The sequence below is a fragment of the Gymnoscopelus microlampas genome (assembly GCF_963454915.1).
Source record: "Gymnoscopelus microlampas genome assembly, chromosome: 1".
NCBI classification, from domain to species: domain Eukaryota; kingdom Metazoa; phylum Chordata; class Actinopteri; order Myctophiformes; family Myctophidae; genus Gymnoscopelus; species Gymnoscopelus microlampas.
The window spans coordinates 32,831,257-32,857,906 of NC_139962.1; the positions used below are offsets into that span (position 1 = coordinate 32,831,257).

Below are 26,650 nucleotides of genomic sequence, written 5' to 3' on the forward strand. Positions count from 1 at the left end.
TACATCTCATAGGAAAATATGTACTTTTACTCCACTACAATCATTTGAAGAATTTAGTTACTAGTTACTTTTTTTTATTTAGATTTGTATTACTAAACATACATTAACCACTTAAGCTCTATATATATTTTGGCTATGTGAAAATAGCAGATCTACAAGCTCACAACGCGTCGGCTATTTTCAAAAGATTTGTATACATTTTGAAAACTTACAATGGGACATTCTGCATAATGAGTAGGCCTACTTTTACTTTAGGTACTTTAAGTACATTTTGATGCAAATACTTTTGTACTTTTACTCAAGTAAATTTAGAATTCCGGACTTTTACTTGTAACAGAGTATTACTGCATTGCAGTATACTTTTACTTAAGTAAAACATTTGAGTACTTTTCCCACCACTGCATAACACCCACCAACAGGCAGTAGTAGACAGTGCTGAACCTAGCCTACCCCTGGCCAAAAGTGAAAGTTCAGTTGCTCTGACAAATTTTCACTATATTTGAGATAGGGCTGAAGCCTTCATAATGTACCCTTTCCCCTTCCTAGAAATGTAGTGTGAGTCAAATGTACACATGTTGTCTTGTCCAAAAATACAAATACTCAAGTAAGCACAGATACTCAAAAAATGGTCTTAAATAGGCTACAGGGATACAAGGCGACTCATGGGCAACTAAACTAATTGATGGAGAGGTCCCTATCTTTAAAAAGATGTATTTTATTTACTGTGGTCTGCAGGGACGCACAAACCCGTTGTCAGAGTACCTGTTGTACCCATCTCTCTGTTTTTCTGTGTCCCTTTTGTGCCCATTTATGGAGATTTGTATCGGTCTGTCTGCCTGTGTCCCTTTTATGCCCATTTATGGAGATCCTGATGTCATCAGTATATGGCCATATATGGGTATGCCCATATATGGGCATATCGGGTGGATTAGCGGTTCTGGACAACTTGATCTCCATATAGGCTAGGAGGCTATGCCAATACATGGGCATTTTGTGCCAGGAACCCCCAGAAGATAAGATTAGTATTAACAAAAATCAGAATTATTCAACCTTTCCCAAACATTTTCGAACTATTTTCTGAAATTGCAGCTGTACAAGCTGTGACCTTGTAGATCTGCTATATTTGAATAGCCAAAATACAAATATAAAGTGGTTAAAATGGTTGTGATGCTATATTAACTACTACCCCCTGGAAGAACCCCCCCCCCACACCTCAGGACCCCTGGAGGTCCCCAGACCCCACGTTGAGAAACACTGGGTGGTAAGACAAAACTAGACTCCCTCACAGCTGGTGACAGCCGTTGCTAGGATACAGGTATGGAAAACAAGTGCACTCTCTGTTCTATATTTGGAAACATAAAGCGCGTCTCAGCCAATCACAATGCGAGGTCGGAACTAATTGTCACGTCACCACCTATATAAAAGCTGCTGTTGGAGTAGCTATTGATGCTTTTTGTAATGCTAGCCTAGTGTTTGTTCTACATATTGAGTGGAGCAGCAATGCTGTAAAGACATTATTTTGTTTGGATTATTCTTTGACATCGAATTCCAACTTTTTGAATTGCCTTGGAGCTGACTTGATTTTGTAATCTTTTATGGTGTGGTGCTGAAGGGGGGACAGCCAATCTGGCTTAGAACAGTATTTTGTATAGTAGATCTATATCAGTATATTATAGCATATCAGTGATGATGTGGAAAATCAAATTCACTTTACAGATGCTCGGCATTCTCTTTCTGCTGTGGCTTTTGGTCTGGTTTCAACACCACCGCCACAGCCAGACACACAACAGCAACATGGGACATTCATCTTCCAGCAGCAGTCAGGATCAAAGCTGTTTCTGTCACCTGACGGGGGTTCTGGACGACTGTTTCTGTGATATCGAGAGCATCGACACGTTCAACCACTTTAAGATCTATCCTCAAATCAAGGCGCTCATGGAGAGAGACTACTTCAGATACTACAAGGTCAACCTGAACCGACCTTGTCCCTTCTGGCCGGACGATGGACAGTGTTTCATTAAGGACTGCAACGTGGAGCCTTGCCCACAGAGTCAAATCCCCGATGGAATCAAGTTTTCGGCTGGCATCCACGACAAGCAGACCACGTCAGACATGACATATTGTGAACAGGCAAATGAGCTGGGAGCCATCAACAGCAGTCTGAGTAACCAGAGTAAAGAGGCGTTTGTGGACTGGGCGCGACACGACGACGCTCAGGACAACTTCTGTGAGCTGGATGACGAGACCTCTCCAGATGCTGAGTATGTGGACCTGCTGTTGAACCCTGAACGTTACACTGGATACAAAGGCCCCCCTGCCTGGAGAGTGTGGAACACCATCTACGAGGAGAACTGCTTCAAACCCAGATCGGTGTACCGGCCCCTGAACCCTCTGGCACCCAGCAGCAGGGGTAGTGGCGATGGGGAGGGTTTCTACAACTGGCTGGAGGGCTTGTGTTTAGAGAAGAGGGTGTTTTACAGGCTGATCTCAGGTCTCCACAGCAGCATCAACATTCACCTCAGTGCCGAGTATCTGTTAGACGAGAGTTGGGGTGAATCAAGGTGGGGCCCGAACGTTCAGGAGTTCCGTCGGCGTTTTGACCCAGATGAGACGGAGGGCGAAGAAGGAATGCGGCGCCTGAAGAACCTCTACATCCTGTACCTGATCGAGCTGAGGGCTCTGTCCAAGGTGGCACCCTACTTTGAACGGGCCTTCGTCAATCTGTACACAGGAAATGTCACTGAAGACAGCACCACCAAAGAACTGCTGCTACAGATCTTTAACGAAACCAAAGCTTTCCCAATGCACTTTGATGAGAGGTCCATGTTTGCGGGCAACCAGACAGAAGCTAAAGTGTTAAAGGAGGAGTTCCGTCTTCATTTCAAGAACATCTCCAGGATCATGGATTGTGTTGGTTGTAGTAGGTGTCGTCTCTGGGGAAAGCTGCAGACTCAGGGTCTAGGCACTGCTCTGAAGATCCTGTTTTCTGAGAAGGAAATCAAGAGCCTTCCCGAACACAGCCCTTCTCAAGGCTTCCAGCTCACTAGACAAGAGATAGGTGCCTTGCTCAACGGTTTCGGCAGGTTGTCCACCAGTATACATCAACTCCAAAATTTCCGTTCCTTACTGGAGAAGAGGTAACCGATGTCCCTCCTATAGCAAGGAGGTGGCACCGCCTGCAGGGAACTACTGCAATAGTCTTATCCTAATCCAGAATAAGCCATGGTTGACAAAGTACTCAACCCCAACACTTCAAGTCAAAGTATAGATACTCCTGGTCAAATATTACTCAAGTACAAGTGAAAGTTGCTCATTAAAAAAAATCTCAATTTAATGTACTAGAGTAATTGCTTTTAAAAATACTAAAGTAGTATTCAAAAGTACATTTTATTTCTGATATGCATTGCTGTTATTTTCACAATTCATTTACAGAACCTTGTAATTATCCGAAACCACCTAATGAATGCATTGACTTGCTTTTAAAACCACTTTGCTACACAAAGCCTATAGAAACACATACAAAGTTCAGCATGGAAATGCAATTACATTTTTATTTTTATATATTTTAAAGAGTAACGTTAGTTGTAACTCTTGAGCTGAAATTAAAGAGTAACGTTAGTTGTAACTCTTGAGCTGAAATGAAAAAAGTTAGTCATTAGTCTACATTTTTATTTGAGTCTTTTCTGGCATCCCAATGTACAGGTCCTGGCTTAGCAAGGAAATTAACTCCAACATGTGTAGTTTAGTTTGTGAAGAATGTGGACATGATGCAGTGTTACATCACATAGGTTACCCATCAAATTCAGGGTAAAATCCCTCACTGGCTGGGTGGCCACTCGAATTGAACTTGCCAATAACAGCTGTGTTCTCTTCTGTTCCTGGAGAAATCTCTTAACTCTGGACTGGACTATGTGGATGGACCCATACGAAGTCTCCTATCGCATTGACAACCGCTCATCTGCGTACTGTACCAGGACAAGGCCACGTCTAGCCCTGTAGCGTCACCAAGTCCTCTGAGTTGACCTGCCGTATGACAACTGTAAGAACCACTTTCTGATGAGTGGGCGCAGTAGCCCCCCCGCCCAAAGAACTCAAGGTTCAAGGTTTCTTTATTGTTGTGTGTGGGTACATAGAGTGTAAGGTTCCTCACACTGTAGCATCAATTATTACTATTATTATAATATACATTTTACAACAAGGGAAATGGCAAAAAAAAAAAAAAATCCTATTATTCTAAATGTTTGCCACTACTGGAAACCAACTAAATGAGTCACTGAGATTATAAAATTGGTCTGTTGTCCTAAAGTCTAACATGCTAACAAAAAATATTAGCTGAGATCCAAATAATTTGTTCAATATGTTTATTAAAGAAAAATAAAGAAAATAATCAACTTAGTTAAAGGTTGCTCAAACTATATGCAACATAATCACAGAGATCAAAACAATAAAGCGGTCAACAAAAAATACTGCGTTCCACACACCCTCTCTGTTATCAGCTGGTAAACAGGTGTTTCTTTTAAGATAACAGTTCTAGCTCACCCCCCTGCTGTAGGCAGAGTAACAGCTCTCCTCTACTGTCACAGGAGGAGACAGGATCTCCAGGTGGCTCCTTTTACGAAAAGAAATAACTCGCAGCCAGTGATCCTGCACTCAAGACAATGCTTCAGGCTCTGAAGGAACCCGTCTCCACGAGGTGGAGACAGGATCCAATACTGCAGCGTCTATACGCCTAGTGATGCTCTTATGTTGAGTTTTGAGTGGTGCCAAGATAGTAGGTCTTTAGTGTGCCAGCACCACCCCCTGCTCCTCCAGGGGGCTTCTGGTTTGGTGTGTCACAAGCTCACCCATATCCAGATAGTTGCTGTCAGGCAGAAACCTTGTATTTCCGTGTTTCAAATTGAAACACAATGATTTTGTTCTCCGTAAATGAATGCCCACTTTGAAATGTTGTGGAGTGAAAGTCATACGTATCCAGTAAAGTGTAGAAGTACAAAACTCAAGTAAATGTACTTTACGTTTACTGTCCACCACTGAGTTTAACACGAGACGGCATCTTTGACTTCTCTTGGTCCTGATGGCGGCACTGCCGACCGTGAACACCCAGGATCCAGGATCATCTCAGCCGCAAAGGGCGCAGGGTCATGGATGACCTCGTTAAAGAGGAGGTCTGTAAGCTCAGTGACATAATCTAAAATACAGGAGAGAGCACATAACATTGCATTGAGTAATTCGTATGGTATCAACTGTGTTGACTTTAACTGTTTACCGAAGTAATGTCGTCCTACATCCTATCGCTCCGGTTGTGCCAACACCTCACCAGTAGTCATGCATATGTTAGTATGGGAGATTAAAACTAACCAGTAGTGCAGTTGGTCTTATTATCCATAGACACAACATATTCCCCTCTCTTTGCCATGGGAATTTCTATTTTCAACTGTTGTTCTGCTTTAGTCCTCGCTTGGGTACGCCAAGAATTTTCGTTGAAATGCAATGCGGCCAGGTAAAGCCTGAAACGAGAAGGATGTGTAGGGGAGATTACTCTAGTTAGTAAATGGCTAGAAGCAGAAATGTTATGATGGTTGATGGTACCAGTGCCTGTAAGTTTTACATACTGGCAAAAGAAACCAGATAGGCCAACAGGTACATTCTCAAATAAAATATTTGAACCACATTTTGGGCAACTGTTAAAATATATTTCCAAAAACAGCAGATCTACAAGCTCACAGTGTGTCGCATTGCGACGCGTTGTGAGCTTGTAAATCAGCTATTTTCGTGATTTGTCACACGATGAAGTATATAAGTGATTAAGTGGCATTAGGCAGGTTTTCACTTGCACAATATAGAGAGGTCAAACTACAATTACAAAACTACACTCTGGAGCTCTACATAACATTGACAACTTGATTGCTATACAATTTACCTGCAAAGCATCCCTAAGTATGAGCAGATCACGTTCTTTGGTGCCAATCGCTGAATCACATTGTGGAACCCTTCCAAGGCAGATGCTTGACACACAGGGCTCAGCTTCTTCACATCACCAAGAACACGCTTGTTCATTAGCACCCTCTCCAGCTTGCAGATGGCCTTTGTTGCTAAGGGGAGAAAAGAGAATAACAAAGATGACCGTAATCGGTGTCTGTCTGTGTCCGTTTCATGCCCACATATGGAGATCTCTGTATCTGTCTGCCTGTCTGTGTCCCTTTTATGCCCATATATGGAGATCCCGGTATCTGTCTGTCCATGTCCCTTTTATGCCCATATGTGACTCCTGATGTAATCAGTATATATCCATAGTTTATGGGCATACACTACTATCAGCGGTTCTGGACAACCGCTGATCTGACCGACTTCACACCGCACTCGCTCGCCTCCTCTGCGATACGTACACACTAGGCAGAGTTTCAAGTTGATCGGTCCGCCGGTTCTCAAGATGCATGAAGGACAGATACACACGCACAGGCACGCAGAGATTTGCGTAATTTATATTTCCAGTGTTTTAAAAATGATCTGTTGCCCTGACTTTAAATGACAAAGCTGCTATTGAATAGGGGCGTACCAGGCTTCAGCCACTTGTTGTTGACAGTGGAAGGGGGGTGGAGGCACGTGGGGAAGAGTGGATTGTCATGGACGTGCACATTCTGGATGTGTTTGAGAAGAGATGTCCACTTGGCCACCGTTTCCTCTCCACTGGATGAACTGCTTGCCGACCAGTAGAGGTGATTTGTGATGCTCTGCTTCCACAAGTTGACCTTCTGGCAGCCCTTCTCCTTGGAGATGGCATCCACTTCCTTGGTGAGTGCTGAGAACAGTTTGAAAATGTTATAGAATGTTTTACACAGTGGGTGTTAACTACTTTCAACATGGCGTACCAATTTGGACATTTCATTTTAGGCAAAAACATTGCAACAAAAGAAAAAGAGAGAAACAATATTTGCAACGTTGCAATGAAATGTGTTATGAGCTTGACGCTATTTTTGAAATAGGGTTAGTGGTTAATGTTGCACAGGATTGGCTGTGCTACAAATTAACAATGAACCACATTTCCCAAGATATCCTACCTTTACATAAAAGCCACACATCATAATAGTGGTCAATGTCTGGTTTCTGTTCCTGGAGAAAGTTTTGAACCTGGGTCTGTCTGTCGGTCACCAGGGAAGCCACTTTGACACCAGATCTTTCAAGAAATTCCAGACTCCGGATCAGCCCTTCCTTTTCCATACAGACATCGCTTCCGCCTTCATTGCTCTGCGTATCATAAACAGAAACACAAATATAAAGAGATTAATAACACCAGATCTGCCTCCTTGATGAGGGTCTGCACTCTACTGAGCACATTTTCGAGATTTTGTCATTTATTTACCTGTACCAGCTGGATATGAACTATTTTGTTTGTGTTGAGATCCATCATGGAGTATGAGGTATACATTTTGCAATGGTGTGGACTGTCAGCTCTCATATCTCCACCAAGAGATACCGTCTCCCTCAGTTTCAGTCCCTCAAGCAGGTCGGTCTGCTGCGATCGCCATTTATGCAGCACAGAAGGCAGAATGTAGCTGTGCACGTGTTTTCGATGTGCCATTCCGTTGATGGTTCTCACGTGCATTGCATTGAGCACCTGTAAGATAAAATAATAAAGTACCTCTGTAACAGCGCTCATAAATAACATAATAACTAATAATAACATAATGCACTGCAGTGTTCATCGTGGTAGGGCTGCAACTATTATTTTATCGATTACTTTTTCGATTAATAGTATAATACTCTAGAAGCATTTTGTGCACTGGCCCTAGAAACCAAAGTCTGAGTAGAGTAAGATTTTACCAGGGTGAAAAAAATAAAAAGCTGTGGGAGAAGACACACTTTTGTAGAGGATGTCATTATTTTTTACAAACCTTGTTAGTCTGGACGAAAGAAGAGCCAGTGTAGTAGACAGCGGCTGACAAGTGTAGATTCCCTGCCGGAGTGCTGCCCAAAAGTGGCTGACTAATCCATTTTCTGGTGTACGAGCAACTCTGGTGGAGGCATACCTGGGTCACGGACAGGAATGTTCCTTTTACAAACGTGTGTACCTTGCAGGCTCCAGAGCATTTAGGGCAGACTTTAAAAAGGTCAAGCAGGCAATTCTCGTACACCAAGTACTTCGCCATGTCCTGCGGTGTCTTGGTTGGTGCTCTGCTGACAAAGAAAACCACAGACAACAAACAAAATAATCTTAGTGCATTATTTCTAATTTCACACATTCACTGTGAAATAACATGACATATAAATGCATAAAATCAAATAATATTGAGGAATAGAGTTTCCTATAATGCGTAATTAATAATAATCTATAGCAGTGGTTCTCAAACTTTTTCATGTCAAGGACCCCCAAAATGTATTTGGCCACGAACCCCCATCTCAAAATATTTTCTTCCAGGCTCGGACCCCCAGAAGCAAAGATTTGAGTTACAATTGTTCGCTTTAAAAAAAATATATTCATTTCAAAGGTTTGCACAAATGTTCATGATTTTTCAAAAATAGCAGATCTAAAAACTCATAGCGCAACACTCTGTGCCACGCTATGAGCTTGTATATCTGCTATTTTTGAATAGCCAAAGAATAAAAGGCTAAAGTGGTTAAAATGATTGTGAAGCTATATTAACACATTTTGCTGGGGACCCCCTGGAACCCCCCCCCCCCCCCCCAACTAAGTTCTCTTACTGTTGAGTGGTGGTGGAGGTGTCATTCATTTCAGACATGCCTGGGAGGCGTGGATATGAAAAGTAGGAACTGGTTTCAGAGTCCTCAGGAGAGGGGAACTCCAAGTGAGGTCGCTTTGTTGGCGGGCCATCAGATGGTACCACGTTCTGCTTAAGTGAAGTTGAAGAACTGGCTTCTGTAGCTTGAAAACCTGGAACATATATGGGAATATTATATTTATATAGGGCTAAGGGCTGTAGAGTATACTGCGACTCTGCAATTGGCCATTGCAATGAATGACACCTGTCTAAGCCAAAAAGGTAATTAACACTTTTTTTAACACCCTGGCATCCCTACAGCAAGGGTTCCCAAACTTTTCAGGCTGCGACCCCCCCAAAATAATCATATTTGAACTAGGACCCCCCACCCTGACAAACACTTGAATTGTAGGCATTAAATTTTGTTTGACTCGGTTCCACAGATAAATATTGTGAAAATAGCCGAACTACAAGCTCACAACGCCTTGTGAGCTTGTAGATCGGCTATTTTCACAGTGTTTGCCTCTTTCTTACGTAATCTTTGACAATTTGGCCAATTTGGTATTAAAAAGGTCTTAAAAGTCATTCAATTTTCATTTTAGTGTATTAGTGTATAATGTGTATTCCCTGTATACACTTGTACTGTATGTTGGTTTGTTTACTGTTGAGCGAGAAAACAATGTTGCACATTAAGCTAATCATCTGGTACCCCAACCTGAAAATTTATTTTTCCATGTACTAAACATCTGGAGAGATGGTGAGACCCCTGTTTCTGAACAAACACTCTATAGCAAAGCGTACTATGGGAATATAAAGTAATTTAATGCTTATAAATATAAATGAACAATTTACAGCACCTTTAATGTCTGCAGTGCAGACCAACTAAGCTTGATCTCTACACAAACCTGTATTCTCTCTGTTGCTTTGTGTTATTATTTTAGACAGTTCTTGTTGTTTTAGGAGTGCATCCACAGTCCTCTTCCGCACAACAAAGCCTATGAGATCCGTCTGACATCCAACTTCTCTGGTGACTTTGTGCATGTCGTCACTTCGGCATGCTGCGTCTCTTGTGGTTGGAGGGGCCCGCTTTGTGAAAACAGATAACAGTTGAAATGACTTTACTAAAGAGTCAAACAAACTGATTATGCATATTAAGGATACATTTGTTTGTACCTCCTGACCAATAACACCCTTGTAAAACTTGCAAGCTTTCCAATACCTCCTAAAATTATAACTCTAATTATGAACCCTCTGTGCTGCTTGTAGAAGGAATCTCTCTCCTCTCTCTCTCTCAGTTTGTCTCAGTTGACAAAAGCAATTTACCTCATTAAAACAACATGCACTGTTTGAGAACATTTTAATAACTTTGCTATTGTTGCTCCCGTCCCGTGTCATGGTCATTTTACAGTTTAGGGCAGGGCTCTTCCAACGTTTTTCGGGCCAAGCTCCGGACACTGATCCAGGAGTCCTGAGTCTGTGTCGGCTATTCCACAGATCCGCACTATACCAATAAAAACACAACATACCTAGCTCGTGGACTGACATACTGTAAATATAATGTGCACTGTGCAATATATCACAGTGATCAACATGATGTGCATGTAGATATAGATATGTAGTTAGATGGTATACAATCTGTCACCAGTAGTATCATGAACAGATAATCAACACTTGTGTATCAACAAGACGTACAGTCGGTCTACATTGAATGAGGTGAGTACAGTATTATGCATGAAAATGTTTGAGAACCACTGCTATACACTATCGGTCTACCTGCTAATTATAACATAAACACACAAGGAAACGTAGCCTACAGTCTTTGTTGGGCACGTTGTTCTGCTGACGGACGTGGCACCACCAGTGCCAGATGGAGGGTGGCTGGCAGGGAGGAAGACGGTGGGTGCAGCTCCTTTGGCCAGGAGCAGAGGTTTATCCGTGTATCCCAGCTGTCTGCGGTGGTAGTTGAGAAAGCTATCCGGTGTGAAGTGTTCATTGCAGAGGCGGGTGTTGGTGCTGATCTTCAGCTCTGCTCCTCCCTCACCAGCACCACCCGGACCCTGATCCTGTCAGTGGTGTAAAGTAACTAAGTAAGTACACATACTCAAGTAAAGTACTGTACTGCAGTACAATTCTGAGGTACTTGAGTATTTTCCAATTTGCAATACTTTAACTTCTACTCCACTACATCTCAGAGGCAACTTTGCAGATTTGAATTATTATTACAAAACATGTCCTTTTTTAAATCATCTACAATATATCTACAAGCTCACAATGTACAATCTATCAAAAGATTTGTATACATTTTATACATTTGAAAACTTGTGAAATGGGACATTCTGCATAGTACTTTTGGTACATCTTGATACCAATACTTTTGTACTTTTACTCAAGTATTTTTTTTATTCCAAACTTCTACTTGTAACAGAGTATATTTCTACATTGCAGCAGTATTGATATGTTTTACTTAAAAGTAAAAAATAAATAAATATGAGTACCTTTCCCACCGCTGGATCCTGGTGGCGTTTCACAAAGTCGATCCACCTCTTCCTCAACTCCTCGTTCGTTGGGAATTTGAACAAGGAGACAGGACTGCTCTGACAGCCATGGAAGATGCACCTGCGCACGTTACGCATTATAGTAACCTGTGATCTTCTTATAGATCAGATATAAAGTGTGTTGTTTGCTTTCCGCAGAGAGAGTGTGGAAAGCATAACATAAGAGTAACTAGACTAGCATCAGTTTGCTGCTGCAGAGACAAAATGTGTAATCTTATGAATCCCAGTACGTTTATCCAATAATAACCCTTTTGAACACTTAAGTTGGTATATCGTCCCATGTATAGGTGGAAAGAGGTCCGGATGCGAGGTTACCACTACTTGCTTGCTGTCGCTGCTTGCTGCGATATGAACCGGATACGGATATTGGTAGGCGGGCTCCGCCAGCCTTGCCAGATTTTGTGAGAGAAACAAGCGGTCAGGTCTACGAAAACGAGCCTGAGCCATAGAGGCTGAGCCAACCTACACCCACTCACACCTTGCCCACTCACACCTCCCAACAAAAAGAACAAAATCTCAAGGAACTAGCAAATTATTAACATGAACGGCTGTGGCTACATATCAGTTTTTCCTCCGAGGTGGAAAGACTGGTGACGCAAGGTTACATATCAGTGAGGGGCCAAACAAAAATGCTGGAATCCCCACAAAACAGGAGAATAAGGGTCAAATAACAGGAGTCTCCTGGTGAGAACAGGAGAGATGGCAGGTATATCTACATGCTATTTTCGAATACATCTTGGAACAAAATCATGTGGAATGTTTTTGAAACATTTGAAATACACAAATCTAGTATGTTCAAAACTTTACAACAACCTTAGGAACCAGTAAACCCAAAATAAGAAGTAAAACATTGGCAACAGCAACACTGGTATGAATACTTTCAGCAGGCAATAAAGAAATACATGCCATCACATAATAAAGTTAACTGACTTAAAATAATCTGTTTGTTGTATTCATTGTTTGGTTTTGGTATTTAGTTTTCTGCGTCGACTCTTATTCCACACTCCAGTCCAGTTGGCGGCGGCAATGCCCGTCTAAACGGTTTCCGGTTTGGCTAAACACCGTTAGCGCCAGCGAGCGTAGAAGAAGATACAGTCTATGAACAGAACGCAGAAGACGAGACACTTGGCGCGTCGGTCTGTTTTATGGTTTTTATGCTTTTATTATTACCGTGTATTTTCATAAGATTCAACCACAGACATTCTACATCACTGCAGGTAAGTTTCTGCTGTACGTTACTTTACACGTTGTAACGTTAGTTCATTTTCACGGTGTAACTAACACCATTCAACTGATATGAAGTTGGCTAAACGCTAGCTTGTAGCCCAGGCTAACCTCTCCTATTGTTGTTGTTGTTGTTGTTGTTCTGCTTGCAGTAGATAAGCCTTTCTAACAGTGGTGGAAAAAAAGTACTAAATGTTTTTAGTTAAGTAAAAGCAGTGGTGTAAAGTAAAGTACATTTACTCAAGTACTGTACTTAAGTACAAATTTTAGGTATTTTTTTACTTTACTGGAGTATTTCCAATTTTCAGTGCTTCTACTTCTACTCCACTAGGCTACATCTCAGAGGCAAATATTGTACTTTTACTCCACTACAATTATTTGAAAATGGCAGATCTACTTTGTAATAGGAACCCCCCAGAAGCAAAGATTTCAGTCAAAAATGTTCCCTTTAAAAATGTACATTAAAAGATTTGCACACAGTTGCTATATGAGCTTGTAGATCTGCTATTTTCAAAATTCTTTATACATTTTATACTCTTGAAAGCTTGTGAAATGGGACATAATGCATAATGAGTACCTTGTACTTTTGGTACTTTATGTACCAAAAGCAGCACATAGAAAATATATACTGTACTTAATGTAATGTCATTAAATGAAACTAGCAATATTATCCTAATTAACAGTTTATTTTCTGATTTTTTTTTTTAATATCAAGGTGACTAACCATGTCTACTGAGTACCGAAGAACATGTCGGCGACAAAGGGCCAGGACCATCCTTAGCATAGCATCCTTAGTAACAGAGGACAACAGCGATTCTGACACAGAGGGGTCTGTGCTGGAGCCGAGTGTGGCCAGGGAGCGAACGTCCGTGATGGAGCGATCCACTCCAGTGGTGGAAACGAGTACACATGAGGACGTGGTGGAACCCTTGGACGGACACAATCCCAGTAACACAGCGACTGTGTTTCCAGAGTCTGAGAATGAATCGGAAGGGGAACCGGAGAACGTGTTGCCAGATTCTGCGTTGCCAGATTCAGAGAATGAATCCGAAAGGTCTGTGCGTTACGATTCCGGCGGAAGTGACACTGAGAAGATGGATGAACCAAGCATTGACCCACCACCTTTACACGAAGACATGGCTGCTTGGGCGAAGGCTACGAAGCAGACACCCAAGGCATTAAATGGGCTACTTGACTTGCTTAGACGTCATGGGCACAGACTTCCCAAAGATGCCAGAACCCTGCTGGTAGAGGGTAATGAATGAACTCCTTATTTCCTTAATGAAATGTAATACTCTATAGGATGAAACGTATCAACTTGTGTTTTGTTATGAACTGAAAAGAAATGTTATCGCTGTTGTTTTTTGTGAATCTATTCAGACTTGGAGGTAGTAACTGACAGCGACTTCAGTGATGTTGACTCAACACAGCCAAGTCAGAGTTTGCCACCAGCCAGAAAACGTAAGTAGTCCACTGCAATGCATGAAACTACACAGTCAAATCCTCAGTGTTGATTTAACTCTTGAGAGTGTACAAATACGGGTCCATTTGGTTCCATTTGTACACTCTCACAGTTACAAATAATATTTTTTGGTTTGGTTTTAAACACAACACTTAAAGGCACTTATTAGTGATCTAATGTTTTCATATATCTTATTATAAAAGACTCATAAATCTGGAAGGAGATTCCTTGACTCCACCCCTCTCCTTTATCAGCTTCCACTTCTGCCTGGTCAGTTTGATATACATTCTTAATTCACTCTTCAAATTGATTGATGTTGATATTTTCATGCTTACACAGGACAGAGAACTCAGGATTCCTTCCAAAGACCAGTGGCCCATCCTCAAAGAGGCAAGTTTCTTTTGTATTTTCTTGTTCATAATCAGCTGACTTAGACAGTATTTCGCTTAAAAAAACTTCTGGAGTCATTTTAACATCTACCCTGGCTTTAGTGTACACCCATGCAGTTTATAAGTTGCTTGATTCAATATTTAGATATTTGATTTTATCAGACCCCCCCCCCCCCCTAATTTACTAAATTCCCTGGCTGCTTATTCGGTGTCCGGTTTGGCAAGTCAGGAAATCAGTAAATCTGACCCTAGATCTGTACATTAAAAACACCGGTCGCGTCTTTCCAGTCCAGTTTCAGGCTTTTATTTGTGTAAGGTCCAGGAAGTTGCCTGCTTCCACGCAGCATATGTGATGCGTTTTTGTCACGTAGGAGTCTCAAACGAGGTTGTTTCTTACACAAAATACACATTTTTTCTGAAATGACATACTTACACGTATTATATCTCTTTTTTTGGTTGTGTGTACGATAGTTTTCTTTTCAAATACGATAATTCCCCCACTCGCGCATTAGTCCCACCTCCGAGCGAGGAGGAGAGGATTATATGCAAGTCCGGAGGAATCAAGCCGGCCAGACAGCCACTTTCCAATTCCTCATTCCACATTCTGCCGTAATCTGAAGACTCACCTCTTCAGACTCCACCTCAGCCCGTAGCACTTGCCCTAGCCTTGACGACCTTGCAGGATTATGCAAAGGCTAAAATGTAACTTGAATAGCATGTTATGTAGCCAGATGCCAGGTCATTGTTGACCTGGCGTCCTATAGTCACAGTGTGTATAGTTTCAATGTTGGCTGATGATAGGTTCTTGGTTTACGTATGTATTAGTTATTATTAGATTATTTGTTTACTTACAGTATGTATTACTTTATTATTAGATTAAAATTTCTATGTATTTTATGTATTATTGATGTGTTATTATGATGTATTATCTTGTGTTCTTGCTTACTGTAAATCGCTCTGGATTAAGAGCGTCTGCTAAATGCCTAAACTGTAAACTGTAACCCTCCCCACACCAACCAGTAGGGGTCAGTAGTTACATGAACTACAGTACATGGGGAGTAGTCATATAACAACAAATGGGAGAAAAGGGCAGAAGAATTTGATTTACAAAGTGTATGCCTTAATTTATAATTTGTTAATTTTGTTCTTACTTAAAAGGTGGCCCAAGAAGACCCGCCACACCAGGATCACACCCAATCCCAAATGCCGGTAAGAAATTACTTGGAACAACATTGTTACAGATACAATGAAGAATGTGTTCAAATGTTTTACCATTAAAAATGGATTTTCATAATTATTTGAAGGCCTTTAAATAGGGTTTTCACTTAACAGGGAGATACAAGTCTCTTTTTGAAACATTTCAGAATTCCAAAGGATGGTGTTAGAGATGCTTGATGAGTTGAAAGAGGAAATTCAACGCATCAACAGAACTATGGGGTTGATTGGCAACGGCTCTGCCTCAGCTTCAGCTACTGCTTCAGCTATAAGAAGATTGGAGTCGGAAGGTGAATTCAACTCCTTTGATGAAGAAATGAACAATCGAGAGGAAAGGGTGGTCCTGGTAAGAATGCCGACAGCTTATATGTGAGTTGAAGTCAGTTGGATTGTGTTTATTCAAACTACATGACATTGATTTTATTACGGTGCTATCTATAGGTTCAACAGCTGGCCAGAGTTGGTGGCTCTTCGCTGAGAGACTGCATTAACACCATTATGGACAGGTAAGAATCCACTAGATTTGTTTCATGTCTGTTGCATATTCCATATAAAAGCAAACATTATTTGTTTTAATAATATTTTAAGCATTATTAAAGTTAAGTATTGGGTGTACGTGGTTAACATCCATGACAGAGACTGACATGGACAGAGAAGATGGGTAGTAATTTTTTTTCAGAAAAACAAACAACGCACATCCTCCCTTTCCTTGGTGCTAAGCTTCAACTGTATGAACAGTGATACTGAAACAAAAATAGGGCTCGAAACTCACTTTGATGCTCCAAGGTTTATTCAAACAAACAGCAGATACAACGTTTCGAACCTTTCGGTCTTTTTCAAGTATATAATATTTTTTCCCCCAGGGTTATGAAAAGTGTTTTGAAGCTTTTATGAAATGTTACCCAATAAGCAAAATTGTACTAGGAGTTCAGAGTGACTGTTCAGAATGGTCCAAAGCATTGGGTGTACAACAACATGTGGTAGCTCAGACTAGGGGTGCAACGGTTAATTTAACCAATTGATGACATAATCTATTATAAAAAAGTCGGTAATACATCATTTATATTATATAATTGATGTGATTAATGATCATTATAGACAAATAGTGTATGTATGTGTGTGTGTGTGTGTGTGTGTGTGTGTGTGTGTGTGTGTGTGTGTGTGTGTGTGTGTGTGTGTGTGTGTATACTGTATATGTATATGTATATGTATATATATATATATATATATATATATATATATATATATATATATATATATAAAATATTATTATTATATATATTTTTTAATACTACAACCTCACAACGTAAAATTCTAAATAATTGTTTTCTGACATTAAATATTTTGTACACATGACTCCACAGAATGATGTCTGTTTCCTTAATGGCAAAGTTCAACATGATGGGAAAAGGACGCCTTGGCAAGAAGCGTTTTACGAGTACGGCTCTGTATGGTGTGATTCAAGGTATTTGTAGTCTTGGATGATGTGCATTATTTACCTCGATGAAAATATATATATTGCAAATTAATCTGTTTAATTAAAGGTGGGGTAAGTGATTTACTTTTGTTAAAATAAGTGTTAAATAGCTCTATATTCTAGTACTCATTGCTATAGAACAATTATTTGTTTACAAACATTGAAACTGGACGCATAGGTGACTGTTTCATGTAATAAATTCCCAACAGATCCCCAAACCTGCTGTTTTGGGGTGCGCTGGTGCGCTAGTTTATTCAACCTCCTCTTGTGTGTTGGCTAGTGGGGTGCGCCCTAGCGAGACATGTATATACTTCATCACGCAATGGTATTGCGTGTCGAGAACAGCTGACATACAAGCTCACAACCGCATATTAAAGAGCTGGAGAGACCCCTGTGACCGAACAAACGCTCCGTAGAAATGATTACTATCAGAATATAATACTTTAACCTTTTAACAAAACAAAAAAAATACCAAAACATATTACTTACCCTACCTTTTAATTGTAGTAGACATATTTATAGAACAAAAAAAGTTTGGGTCAGATAAATGAACACAAGAGTAGGAAATAGCCACACACACACACACACACACACACACACACACACACACACTGATGTGTGTGTGTGTGTGTGTGTGTGTGTGTGTGTGTGTATATATATATATATATATATATATATATATATATATATATATATATATATATATATATATATATATATATATATATATATATATATATATATATATATATATATATATATATATATATATATATATATATATATATATATACACACACACACACATACACATATACACACACACGCACATATATAAAAAAAAAATCTTTTTTGCTTTTTCACTTTGTTTTGTATGTTTATTTTGTCTTTGTTCAGATGCTGTGATGAGGTGGAGCTCCGGTACCACAGTCTGTTCCAATGTGACACTGTATGACATAGATGTAGCCATTGGGGACCACCTCAAACACTCTCCATCAAGAGCTGGTAGAGTTGGGGCTTCCCGTGGGCACAACTGAGCATTGCATAACAGCGGTTCTCAAAACCTTTAATCTCAAGGACCCCCATAACTCTGAGAGTGTACAAATGGACGCATAAGCGTCCATTTGTACACTCTCAGAGTTAGAGACCTATAAGGGTCCATTTGGAACCCCCTCAAGAAACCCTGAGGGTCCCTGGACCCACTTTGAGAACCGCTGACATGTTCACCACCATGTTGATTTTATTATATTTTGGTGGTGTTTTGTACTGTGTTGTTGATGTTGTACATTTTAAAATATTACTATTATAAAATAGTATTTTTTAAAATAAAATAATTGCAAAAGTCAGCATTAAAGTCTTTTATTTTAATTTTATTATATTATAAGAAGAAATTAATTATTTCAGTATGGTTATGATTATGATTTAGTCCCAGGTTCAGGTGATGCATTGTTTAGTTCTTTAACGTTTTTCAGGCCAAGGACCCCTTAGCTGAGAGATGAAGCAGGAACCCCCATTACATATTGTATAAAATTATGTTGCAGAATAAACTTTTTATAGCTTCATAGACTTGTTTGACAGCACACTCATATCAGTGGGATTTATGTTAATGTGTATTTTCAGACATTTAACCACTTTAACAGTCAATACTCAAAAGTTGGCCAATCAGGTTGCGAGTTTGAGCGAACCCGAATGGATCCGAGTGCAGCCGACAAAAATGGAACGGCTCGCCATTGTTTTCTGTGCAGTGTTTTTGGTTTTAAAACTTGAAAACGCTCTCAAACTTATTTTTTGATGCACGGAATTTACTTTTAAGATATAGTTCAGATAGAATTTAGTTGTTTAACTTCATATATGTGGTCAATTAATCATGACAGCCTATTTAAAAATACAAATTCAGAGAACAGGCAGGGGCGGGCAGTGACACTTATGTATCCGAATAAGTCAACCTATTCTGGGCATGGCCCTTTCAAAAGTCCCACATTAGTCTGGAGGTGGTAAAAACTAACTGCTGATTGGCTGAAGGGGAACAACTGCTGATTGGCTGAAGGGGTTGTCAGTCAACGGTATTACAAAAACACAGGTTCTCATGCCAGACTCCTTCCTGAAATCAAATGGAAATTAGATTTTCCGGAGGGAGGGGCTTTACCAGGCTAGCTGAGAGTGGCCCAGCTCCATCAAATGAGTGCAGATAAGATTCTCCTCGACTCCTTCTGTCCCAGAGGCTGCTTCGACTGACCCCGAAGTCTCCATAGGTCCTGCTGTCATCACCTCAACTGCGGGCGAGCTGGACTCAACCATCCGAATGTTGGATGCCCCTGACTGCTGAACCCGTGATGATGCCAGGCCTAAGATCCCGCCCCCGGGCAGCTCCACTCCGGAGCTGGCCGGGGGCCACTGTTTTCCCTCAGTTAAAATTACTGATTAATGCCCTGGACACAATTTGTGTCCTCAGTGCTGATGTTCTTTTTTCTATAATCAATTCTACATGAAGTGATATACAGGACTAGGCTCTGTTGCTCCTCTTAGGCACAAACGCACCAAATAACTTTTATACAATTCTACCTGCGCTCTCAAATGCACATGCAGGCGTGCTGATTGAAATTCCATATCTCTCATGATGTGTGCTTTTTTCTCTTTTTTTACTCCAAAAGCATGTCACGACAATATTTTCTTTAATTTGAGGTTAAGGTCTCTGTCAATGTTATAATATATTTCAGGGTCCTTACAGGGTCTATTTGTTTTTATCTCTAAATGGGTTGGCTCTGCTGGATCTCTCTGAACTCCTGCATCCTTACACACACTAGTCAGAACTCCTGAGGTCTGCTGACAAGTTGCTGCTGGTCATGCCTAGAACTAATCAGAAAACCAGGGGTGACTGTGCCTTTGCGGCTGCTGTACCGCCCCAGGCTCTGGAATAGCCTGCCCCTCCCCATCAGATCTGCCCAGTCCATCAAGTTTTTTAAATCTTTAAGGGTTACTTAACTTCATCCTCTTAATAAGGCTTTCTGCCTCCATCCGGACCTGTCTTGTGCTGCATGTTGTGCCTCACCCTATCATCCCCATGTAAGGTTCCTCTCCTTTAGCTCAGCTGTAACAGTTCCTCGCCAGGTTGTTTTCGGCCTACCTTTCTTCCTTTTCCCCTGCAAGAGTCTATCTTAAAGCAACTTTTGGGATACGATTCTGGGCCATTTTCAATATGTCCCAGCCATCGAAACCGGCTGTGTTTGCACTTGGCCATAGTTTTTTGTTTGAGATCTTCTCAGGCATCATTTGTTTAAGGCATTGATCGTCATATCACTTGTGACTCGCCCGCATTCCAATCAACAGCGCTGATTTCACATTGCTGTTATAAAGTCAGATTTTTGTCCTTATGGCGTACTGTTTAGACTTCCAGATAGACTGGAGCCTAACAAAACCACAGTGAGCCTTCCCTAGCCCTACTCTGACGTCCTTTTGTGTTGAGTTTTCTTTACTGACAAGACTTCCCATCTCGGTGAACTCTATGTGGCCGCAGATGTAGATGTATATCTTGATACGGTGTTTTTATACTGTATGTTACACGAGTATGTGGCCGCACGTGTATATGTATATGTTGATTCTTTGTTTTGATCTTGTACAGCACTTTGGTAAACCATGGTTGTTTTAAATGTGCTCTATAAATAAAGCTTTGATTTGATTGATCCCTCAGCTGGGGTGGCTGGGTCTGTTGTTGTTCCGCAGCCGAGGGATGAAGGACCCTTGGAAGTCTGCGCAGTGGAGTGGTGGTGCCGTGTTGGAAGGCTGCCTGGACGCCGCCATACAGAAACACCAGGATGGAGAGTATAATAGTGAGGAGAACAGGAATCTGCAGCGTCACAGGTAGGTCCTTGAGGAGCGCCCTGAGCAACTCACTGATCCCCTGGCCTACGTGTTTCAGAGGCTCTGTGATGAAGGTGGTGATGGTGACCGATATGGCCTTGGTTGGTGGTACCAACAGGATTGGGTTGACCATGAGAACTTCATAGTATCTCTTACAGGGGTCATCTTGAAGAGTCCATGTCCTTCTGAACCACTCCTTCAGGCTGTCGCTCCAATCAGTCTTCGTTATCCCAGTGCATTTGTCACCGAAACCTTCCATCTTCACAATGTTGTTTTGGTGTTCAGCAAAAGCAATCTTGTAGAGGTAGAACCAGTTCCAGACGATACTGATAAAGAAGCAGATAGCAAACATTCTCTTGAATTGGACAAACCAGGAGACCACTGACCACAGTTGAGTATTAATGATTGCCACTATGACCATGACACAGAGGGACATCCTTAAGACGGTGACGAGCCCAACACCAAAGGTGTCCTCAAAGTACATGTCAGATGGGTCGGTCCAGCCATTGTGTTGACCTAGTGCAGCATGCAGTGACAAGCTGCATACTACCAGCACAATGAGCTGGAAGCTGGCGCAGGGGAGGGACATTTTCCAGGCTAACCAGCTAGCCAGATTGATTTATCTGGCTATTTGTCCTAGTAAATACCGGTCCATATCTATCGGTCAGGAGGGGCTTAACTTTCAAGTAGTTCCAACAATTGCAAACAAATCAACTAGCCCACTGAATAATACTACTCAAAGTGAAGTGTGTCCTTTAACTTGCACCAACAGCTGTTTTTATAGCAGGGGTGACATCACAATTGGTGACATAGCTGTTTTGGGCATATTGGTCGGATATCGGTCTGATCGGCGGTTATGAACAACCGCCTATCCGACCAACTCGACGCCGGGCACCACTCCCCTGGGTCCTCGCCGATGTGAGTTTGAAGTCGGTCGTTCCCATATACAGTAGCTGTCAGCTCGGCAGTTCTGGACAACCGTATCTTCATATATGCCTATATATGGCCGTATTGGTTGCATCGCCGGTTATGGACAACCGCCTATCCAGCCGATCCATCAACACTGGTCAGATAAGAATTAATTACATCAATAAACGGAGGAAGGAAACGTGTTATAATAGTATTTGGGTTTATTCCAAAGAGATCTTACAAGCGTTGGAATGCATGGTTCATATATTCTTCTGACGTTCAAACAGAGATACAGAGTAATTATACACATAGCGTGGGGTTACGCCTTTCGTCATCACGTCAGCCGTAAGTTATGGCTTGAATGGCTCAGTTTCCTGGGCAACCAAGGTTGGGGTATCGCGGTTAACCTGCTATCTAATATTGTTGACATACCAGAAGGAGCCCATCAGACCAAAACAATGTTGCATGCTGCCTGTGAGGCACTGACACTTTAAACCATATTAACACATACAAATGGAAAATGGTACACTTTAGATCCATAAGAAAATGGTACAAAATGTTTTAAACATTTGTATAGGTATAGGTTCAGAGTACTAGAATGTCTTTTCTGTCAGATGGTTGTAGATCGGGGGCTTGTGTGAGGGTGTAGAGTGAGGGGCAGGGTGTGTTTGTGTTTGTGTGTGTGTGTGTGTGTGTTTGGGCTCTTGTCCTTGGAAGTAAGATAACAAGTCCGTGATAGAACAGGTAAGAGGGGAGAGGTTACCAGCACGTCACCTCCTCTAAGTAAGGTTCGCGACTTGTTCATGAACAATTGTGTCTTCTTCGTCCTCAAACAAGTTTCAAAATGTAAGTCCCATGAAGGCTCGTCATGCATATCAGAAATAGCAAGAACAGGCAAGGTAGTTGCCGGTTTGTTACAAAAGAATACAGAGGCACTCATAGATTATATACATTGGATTTCCACACACAACAGTATCAAGATTAAAAGAAATGGCATTGCATCTTAAAAAATTGTTGAAAAGCCTGGTTACGCTTTTTGTCATCACGTCAGCCGTAAGTTATGGCTTGAATGGCTCAGTTTCCTGGGCAACCAAGGTTGGGGTATCGAGGTTAACCTGCTATCTAATATTGTTGACATACCACAAGGAGCCCCAAAACAATGTTGCAGGCTGCCTGAGGCACTGACACTTTTGCAAACACAAGGTCAGCTTACACTGAGAATTATGGTTTCATGAAGGCCCATACTACTCAAATAAGGGTTGTCTGAAGCCAAGACCAGTGAAGCAGTGGTGTCCGAAAGTGAACCAAGATGCTTAGATGCCTAACCGGAGTGGCCAATGAAAGATATTCTATCTACTCAAATAAGTCTTGACTGGTTGTCTGGAAGACCCACCGCAGTGGTGTCTAACCTGTGTCTTTTGCAAGGTGGTTCAAGCTAATTTGGTAGCAGAGACTGCAATAGTTCTAATAAAGGGCCCTGTACAACACTGGGTATGTGGGTTATAAGGCCAAATATCCTGGTTTGTACAGGAGGGGCTTAACTTTCAAGTAGTTCCAACAATTGCACACAAATCAACTAGCCCACTGAATAATACTATCAAAGTGAAGTGTGTCCTTTAACTTGCACCAACAGCTGTTTTTATCACCGGCTTCGAATGCTATCAATGCATTGAATGGGAGATTATCACGTTTTATCAGACCATTGAATGGGCGAAGTAGGCGAGCTACCGTCTACCCCGCGATTTGTCAGACCATTCATTGGGCGTAATCAGGAGCTACTGACCTACCGACGGAGGCGGAGCAGTCCCCACAACAATATTTACGATTCTGTCCATATCGGTACATAACTCGAACGGCGCTGAGTAGGCACAGGCGAGGGTCGCACCGCTCCGGACGGCAACTCAGTCGCCTTAGCTCCTTCGGTGGCCCGTCGCGGGGCTCCACCTCGCCTGAGACTGCGCGCCTCCGTCATGGTCCGAAACCGAAACAACCAAAACCAAAACCGAAACTAAAGTATTTAAGTCATCTCCGTCGGTAGGTCAGTAGCTCCTGATTACGCCCACTGAATGGTCTGATAAATCGCGGGGTAGACGGTAGGTCGCCTACTTCGCCCATTCAATGGTCTGATAGAACGTGATAATCTCCCATTCTATGCATTGATAGCATCCGAATCAGGTGTTTTTATAGCAGGGGTGACATCACAATTGGTGACATAGCTGTTTTGGGCATATTGGTCGGATATCGGTCGGATATCGGTCTGATCGGCGGTTATGAACAACCGCCTATCCGACCAACTCGACGCCGGGCACCACTCCCCTGGCTCCTCGCCGATGTGAGTTTGAAGTCGGTCGTTCCCATATAGCTGTCAGCTCGGCAGTTCTGGACAACCGTATCTTCATATATGCCTATATATGGCCGTATTGGTTGCATTGCCGGTTATGGACAACCGCTTATCCAGCCGATCCATCAACACCAGGTCATCTGATGCTAACAGCGCTAGCACCAAGATGCAACGGAGCAGAGTGTCAGATCTGCGGACCTCCAAGGGGTCCACAAAGAATTACCTGGGGGTCCGCAACGACCTGCCTCACGGCTGCGGAGGAGCTGCACTATGTGTGTGTGTGTGTGTGTGTGTGTGTGTGTGTGTGTGTGTGTGTGTGTGTGTGTGTGTGTGTGTGTGTGTGTGTGTGTGTGTGTGCGTGCGTGCGTGCGTGCGTGCGTGCGTGCGTGCGTGCGTGCGTGCGTGCGTGCGTGCGTGTGTTGTAACTGTCGGAGTTAGGCAGACATCGAGTCGTAGGAACACATGCCTTGCCCATACATAACACAAAGTCTGCAATTACTTAGAAGTGCGCACATCCTGGGTATGGACTAGTTATTATAATATAACTTCTGGAATGAATATAGTACTACAGAGTTTTCAACATATTTTATGTGATATTGCATTCATATTTGTCATAAAGACCTTGTGTATGACAGCAAACTAGTTTTATTGGCTAATCCATTATGTCTCAGCCAATCACAATACGAGTTCTGAAGTAATTGTGATGTCGCCGCCGGTATAAAAACAGCTGATGGAGTAGCGTGTTGATTCTTGTCATGAGAATGAAACAGGAAGGTCCAATTGTGGACTTGTTGATGTGTCTGGAAGCGTTGGACCTATTTATGAAACCATAATTCTCCGTGTTTGCTGACCTTGTGTTTGCAAACTATATAGCAGATAAGCTGATTAGCTTTGAAAATGTCCCTCCCCTGTGCCAGCTTCCTGCTCATTGTGCTGGTAGTATGCAGCTTGTCACTGCATGCTGCACTGGATCAACACAACGACTCGATCGACCCATCTGACATGTACTCTGAGGACACCTTTGGCATTGGGCTCGACAGTGTCTTAAGGGCGTCCCTGTGTGTCATGGTCATAGTGGCCATCATTAATACTCAACTGTGGTCGGTGGTCTCCTGGTTTGTCCAATTCAAGAGAATGTTTGCTATCTGCTTCTTTATCAGTATCATTTGGAACTGGTTCTACCTCTACAAGATTGCTTTTGCTGAACACCAAAACAACATTGTGAAGATGGAAAGTTTCGGTGACAAATGCACTGGGATAACGAAGACTGATTGGAGCGACAGCCTGAAGGAGTGGTTCAGAAGGACATGGACTCTTCAAGATGACCCCTGTAAGAGATACTATGAAGTTCTCATGGTCAACCCAATCCTGTTGGTACCGCCAACCAAGGCCATATCGCTCACCATCACCACCTTCATCACAGAGCCTCTGAAGCACATTGGCAAGGGGATTGGTGAGTTGCTCAGGGCGCTCCTTAAGGACCTACCTGTGACGCTGCAGATTCCTGTCCTCTTCTTCATTATTATACTCTCCATCCTGGTGTTTATGTATGGCGGTGTCCAGGCAGCCTTCCAGCACGGCTTCACACCGATGAGCAGACTTCGAAGGGGCCCCCCTCCCCCTGCAGTGGAACAACAGACCCAGCCCCCCCAGCTGAAGGATGTGAAACATGGCGGGCTAGCGGTTGGGGATGTCCCCAGCATACCCCAAGACCCTGTGCCCAATAGAGGAGGCCCAATAATAGAGGAGGCCCAATAGAGTGAGAATAGGAGGGAGGAGCCTGCTAGGGTGTTTGTGGAGATTCTGGACCAGGCTGACTGGTCCTTTAGCGAGTAGAACCTAACAACGCTTCTGATCCTGGAGAGGGTCCATCGTACTCTACTGTTCGCCGGCAGGATTTCAAAGCTGGTCCAAGACCAATCCTTGCCCTGGAGAAGAAGGAACTGATGTTTAAAGGTATGCAAGTCCACATCTAGCCTCACTTCAGCGCTGCAGAAACGTTGGCAGTTTGATCCTGTTAAGACTTTACTCTATACCACCAGGTTTAAGAGTAATTATTGATGAGAATTCCTCATTCTTTTTCTGCCCAGAAGATTCCAACTCATCCTCCGTGATACCCAAATTAAATCTCCATAACTCCATTGGGGATCAATTCCCTTTTTCTTTCTCCCGCTCTCAGCCTGGTTTTCTTTTCTCTGCTATTAATTTGCCAAACTGCCTCTGTGCACAAGCCTGTGAGTCCGGCCCATTGGTTGAAACCGTTTTTTCTCATGTAATGGGCCCCAGCGCAGATGTGGCCAAGCTGCACTACCAGAGTCAGCCACCAGGGGATCAGCACTTGATAACTCCCCCTGGTTCTGGGGGCTTGCATCAGACCAGAGGGCTCAAACCCAAAGTAGGGTGTCCCCAGCGACATACTGGGAGCACCCAGTACGTCGCTTTCATTGAAATGAATAGGTGCGGGGTCGTGAATGTTTGCGACAGTTGATGTCTTTTGTTAAAC

At 42.3% G+C, this 26,650-nt stretch overlaps 5 protein-coding genes across 6 annotated transcripts; 3 read left to right on the forward strand and 2 right to left on the reverse strand.

The window, feature by feature from the left end:
- The first annotated feature begins 1,500 nt into the window (after positions 1–1,500).
- On the forward strand, positions 1,501–3,245 carry LOC311045736 (ERO1-like protein beta). The gene has a single exon (XM_084057757.1). It carries the CDS (start codon positions 1,687–1,689, stop codon positions 3,139–3,141), a length of 1,455 nt encoding a protein of 484 aa, XP_083913883.1. The 5' UTR covers positions 1,501–1,686; the 3' UTR covers positions 3,142–3,245.
- A 1,279-nt stretch (positions 3,246–4,524) lies between these two features.
- Positions 4,525–11,551, reverse strand: LOC311045773 (uncharacterized protein). 2 transcript variants are annotated; one of them, XM_084057820.1, is made up of 11 exons: positions 11,213–11,551; positions 10,532–10,780; positions 9,623–9,803; positions 8,701–8,890; positions 7,893–8,172; positions 7,361–7,615; positions 7,059–7,245; positions 6,557–6,799; positions 5,921–6,092; positions 5,359–5,507; positions 4,525–5,188 (listed from the first exon to the last, which is right to left on the reverse strand). In XM_084057820.1, exons 1-11 carry the CDS (start codon positions 11,348–11,350, stop codon positions 5,037–5,039), a joined length of 2,196 nt encoding a protein of 731 aa, XP_083913946.1. In that variant the 5' UTR covers positions 11,351–11,551; the 3' UTR covers positions 4,525–5,036. The 2 variants fall into 2 exon arrangements, with proteins under 2 accessions (XP_083913946.1, XP_083913945.1); XM_084057819.1 differs by having other exon boundaries at positions 7,893–8,175.
- Positions 11,552–12,372: 821 nt separating this feature from the next.
- On the forward strand, positions 12,373–18,375 carry LOC311050381 (uncharacterized protein). The gene is made up of 9 exons (XM_084064441.1): positions 12,373–12,489; positions 13,212–13,750; positions 13,877–13,957; positions 14,298–14,348; positions 15,506–15,556; positions 15,712–15,908; positions 16,004–16,068; positions 16,927–17,027; positions 17,937–18,375. Exons 2-9 carry the CDS (start codon positions 13,222–13,224, stop codon positions 18,074–18,076), a joined length of 1,215 nt encoding a protein of 404 aa, XP_083920567.1. The 5' UTR covers positions 12,373–12,489; positions 13,212–13,221; the 3' UTR covers positions 18,077–18,375.
- An 806-nt stretch (positions 18,376–19,181) lies between these two features.
- LOC311043470 (chloride channel CLIC-like protein 1) lies at positions 19,182–21,486 on the reverse strand (the record flags this gene model as incomplete). Its single annotated transcript, XM_084054722.1, has 2 exons — positions 19,182–19,433; positions 20,776–21,486. 2 exons carry the CDS (start codon positions 21,484–21,486, stop codon positions 19,182–19,184), a joined length of 963 nt encoding a protein of 320 aa, XP_083910848.1.
- A 3,558-nt stretch (positions 21,487–25,044) lies between these two features.
- On the forward strand, positions 25,045–25,905 carry LOC311043479 (chloride channel CLIC-like protein 1; the record flags this gene model as incomplete). The annotated part of the gene is made up of 1 exon (XM_084054734.1): positions 25,045–25,905. The coding sequence occupies one exon, from the start codon at positions 25,045–25,047 to the stop codon at positions 25,903–25,905; it is 861 nt and encodes a 286-aa protein (XP_083910860.1).
- Positions 25,906–26,650: the final 745 nt, after the last annotated feature.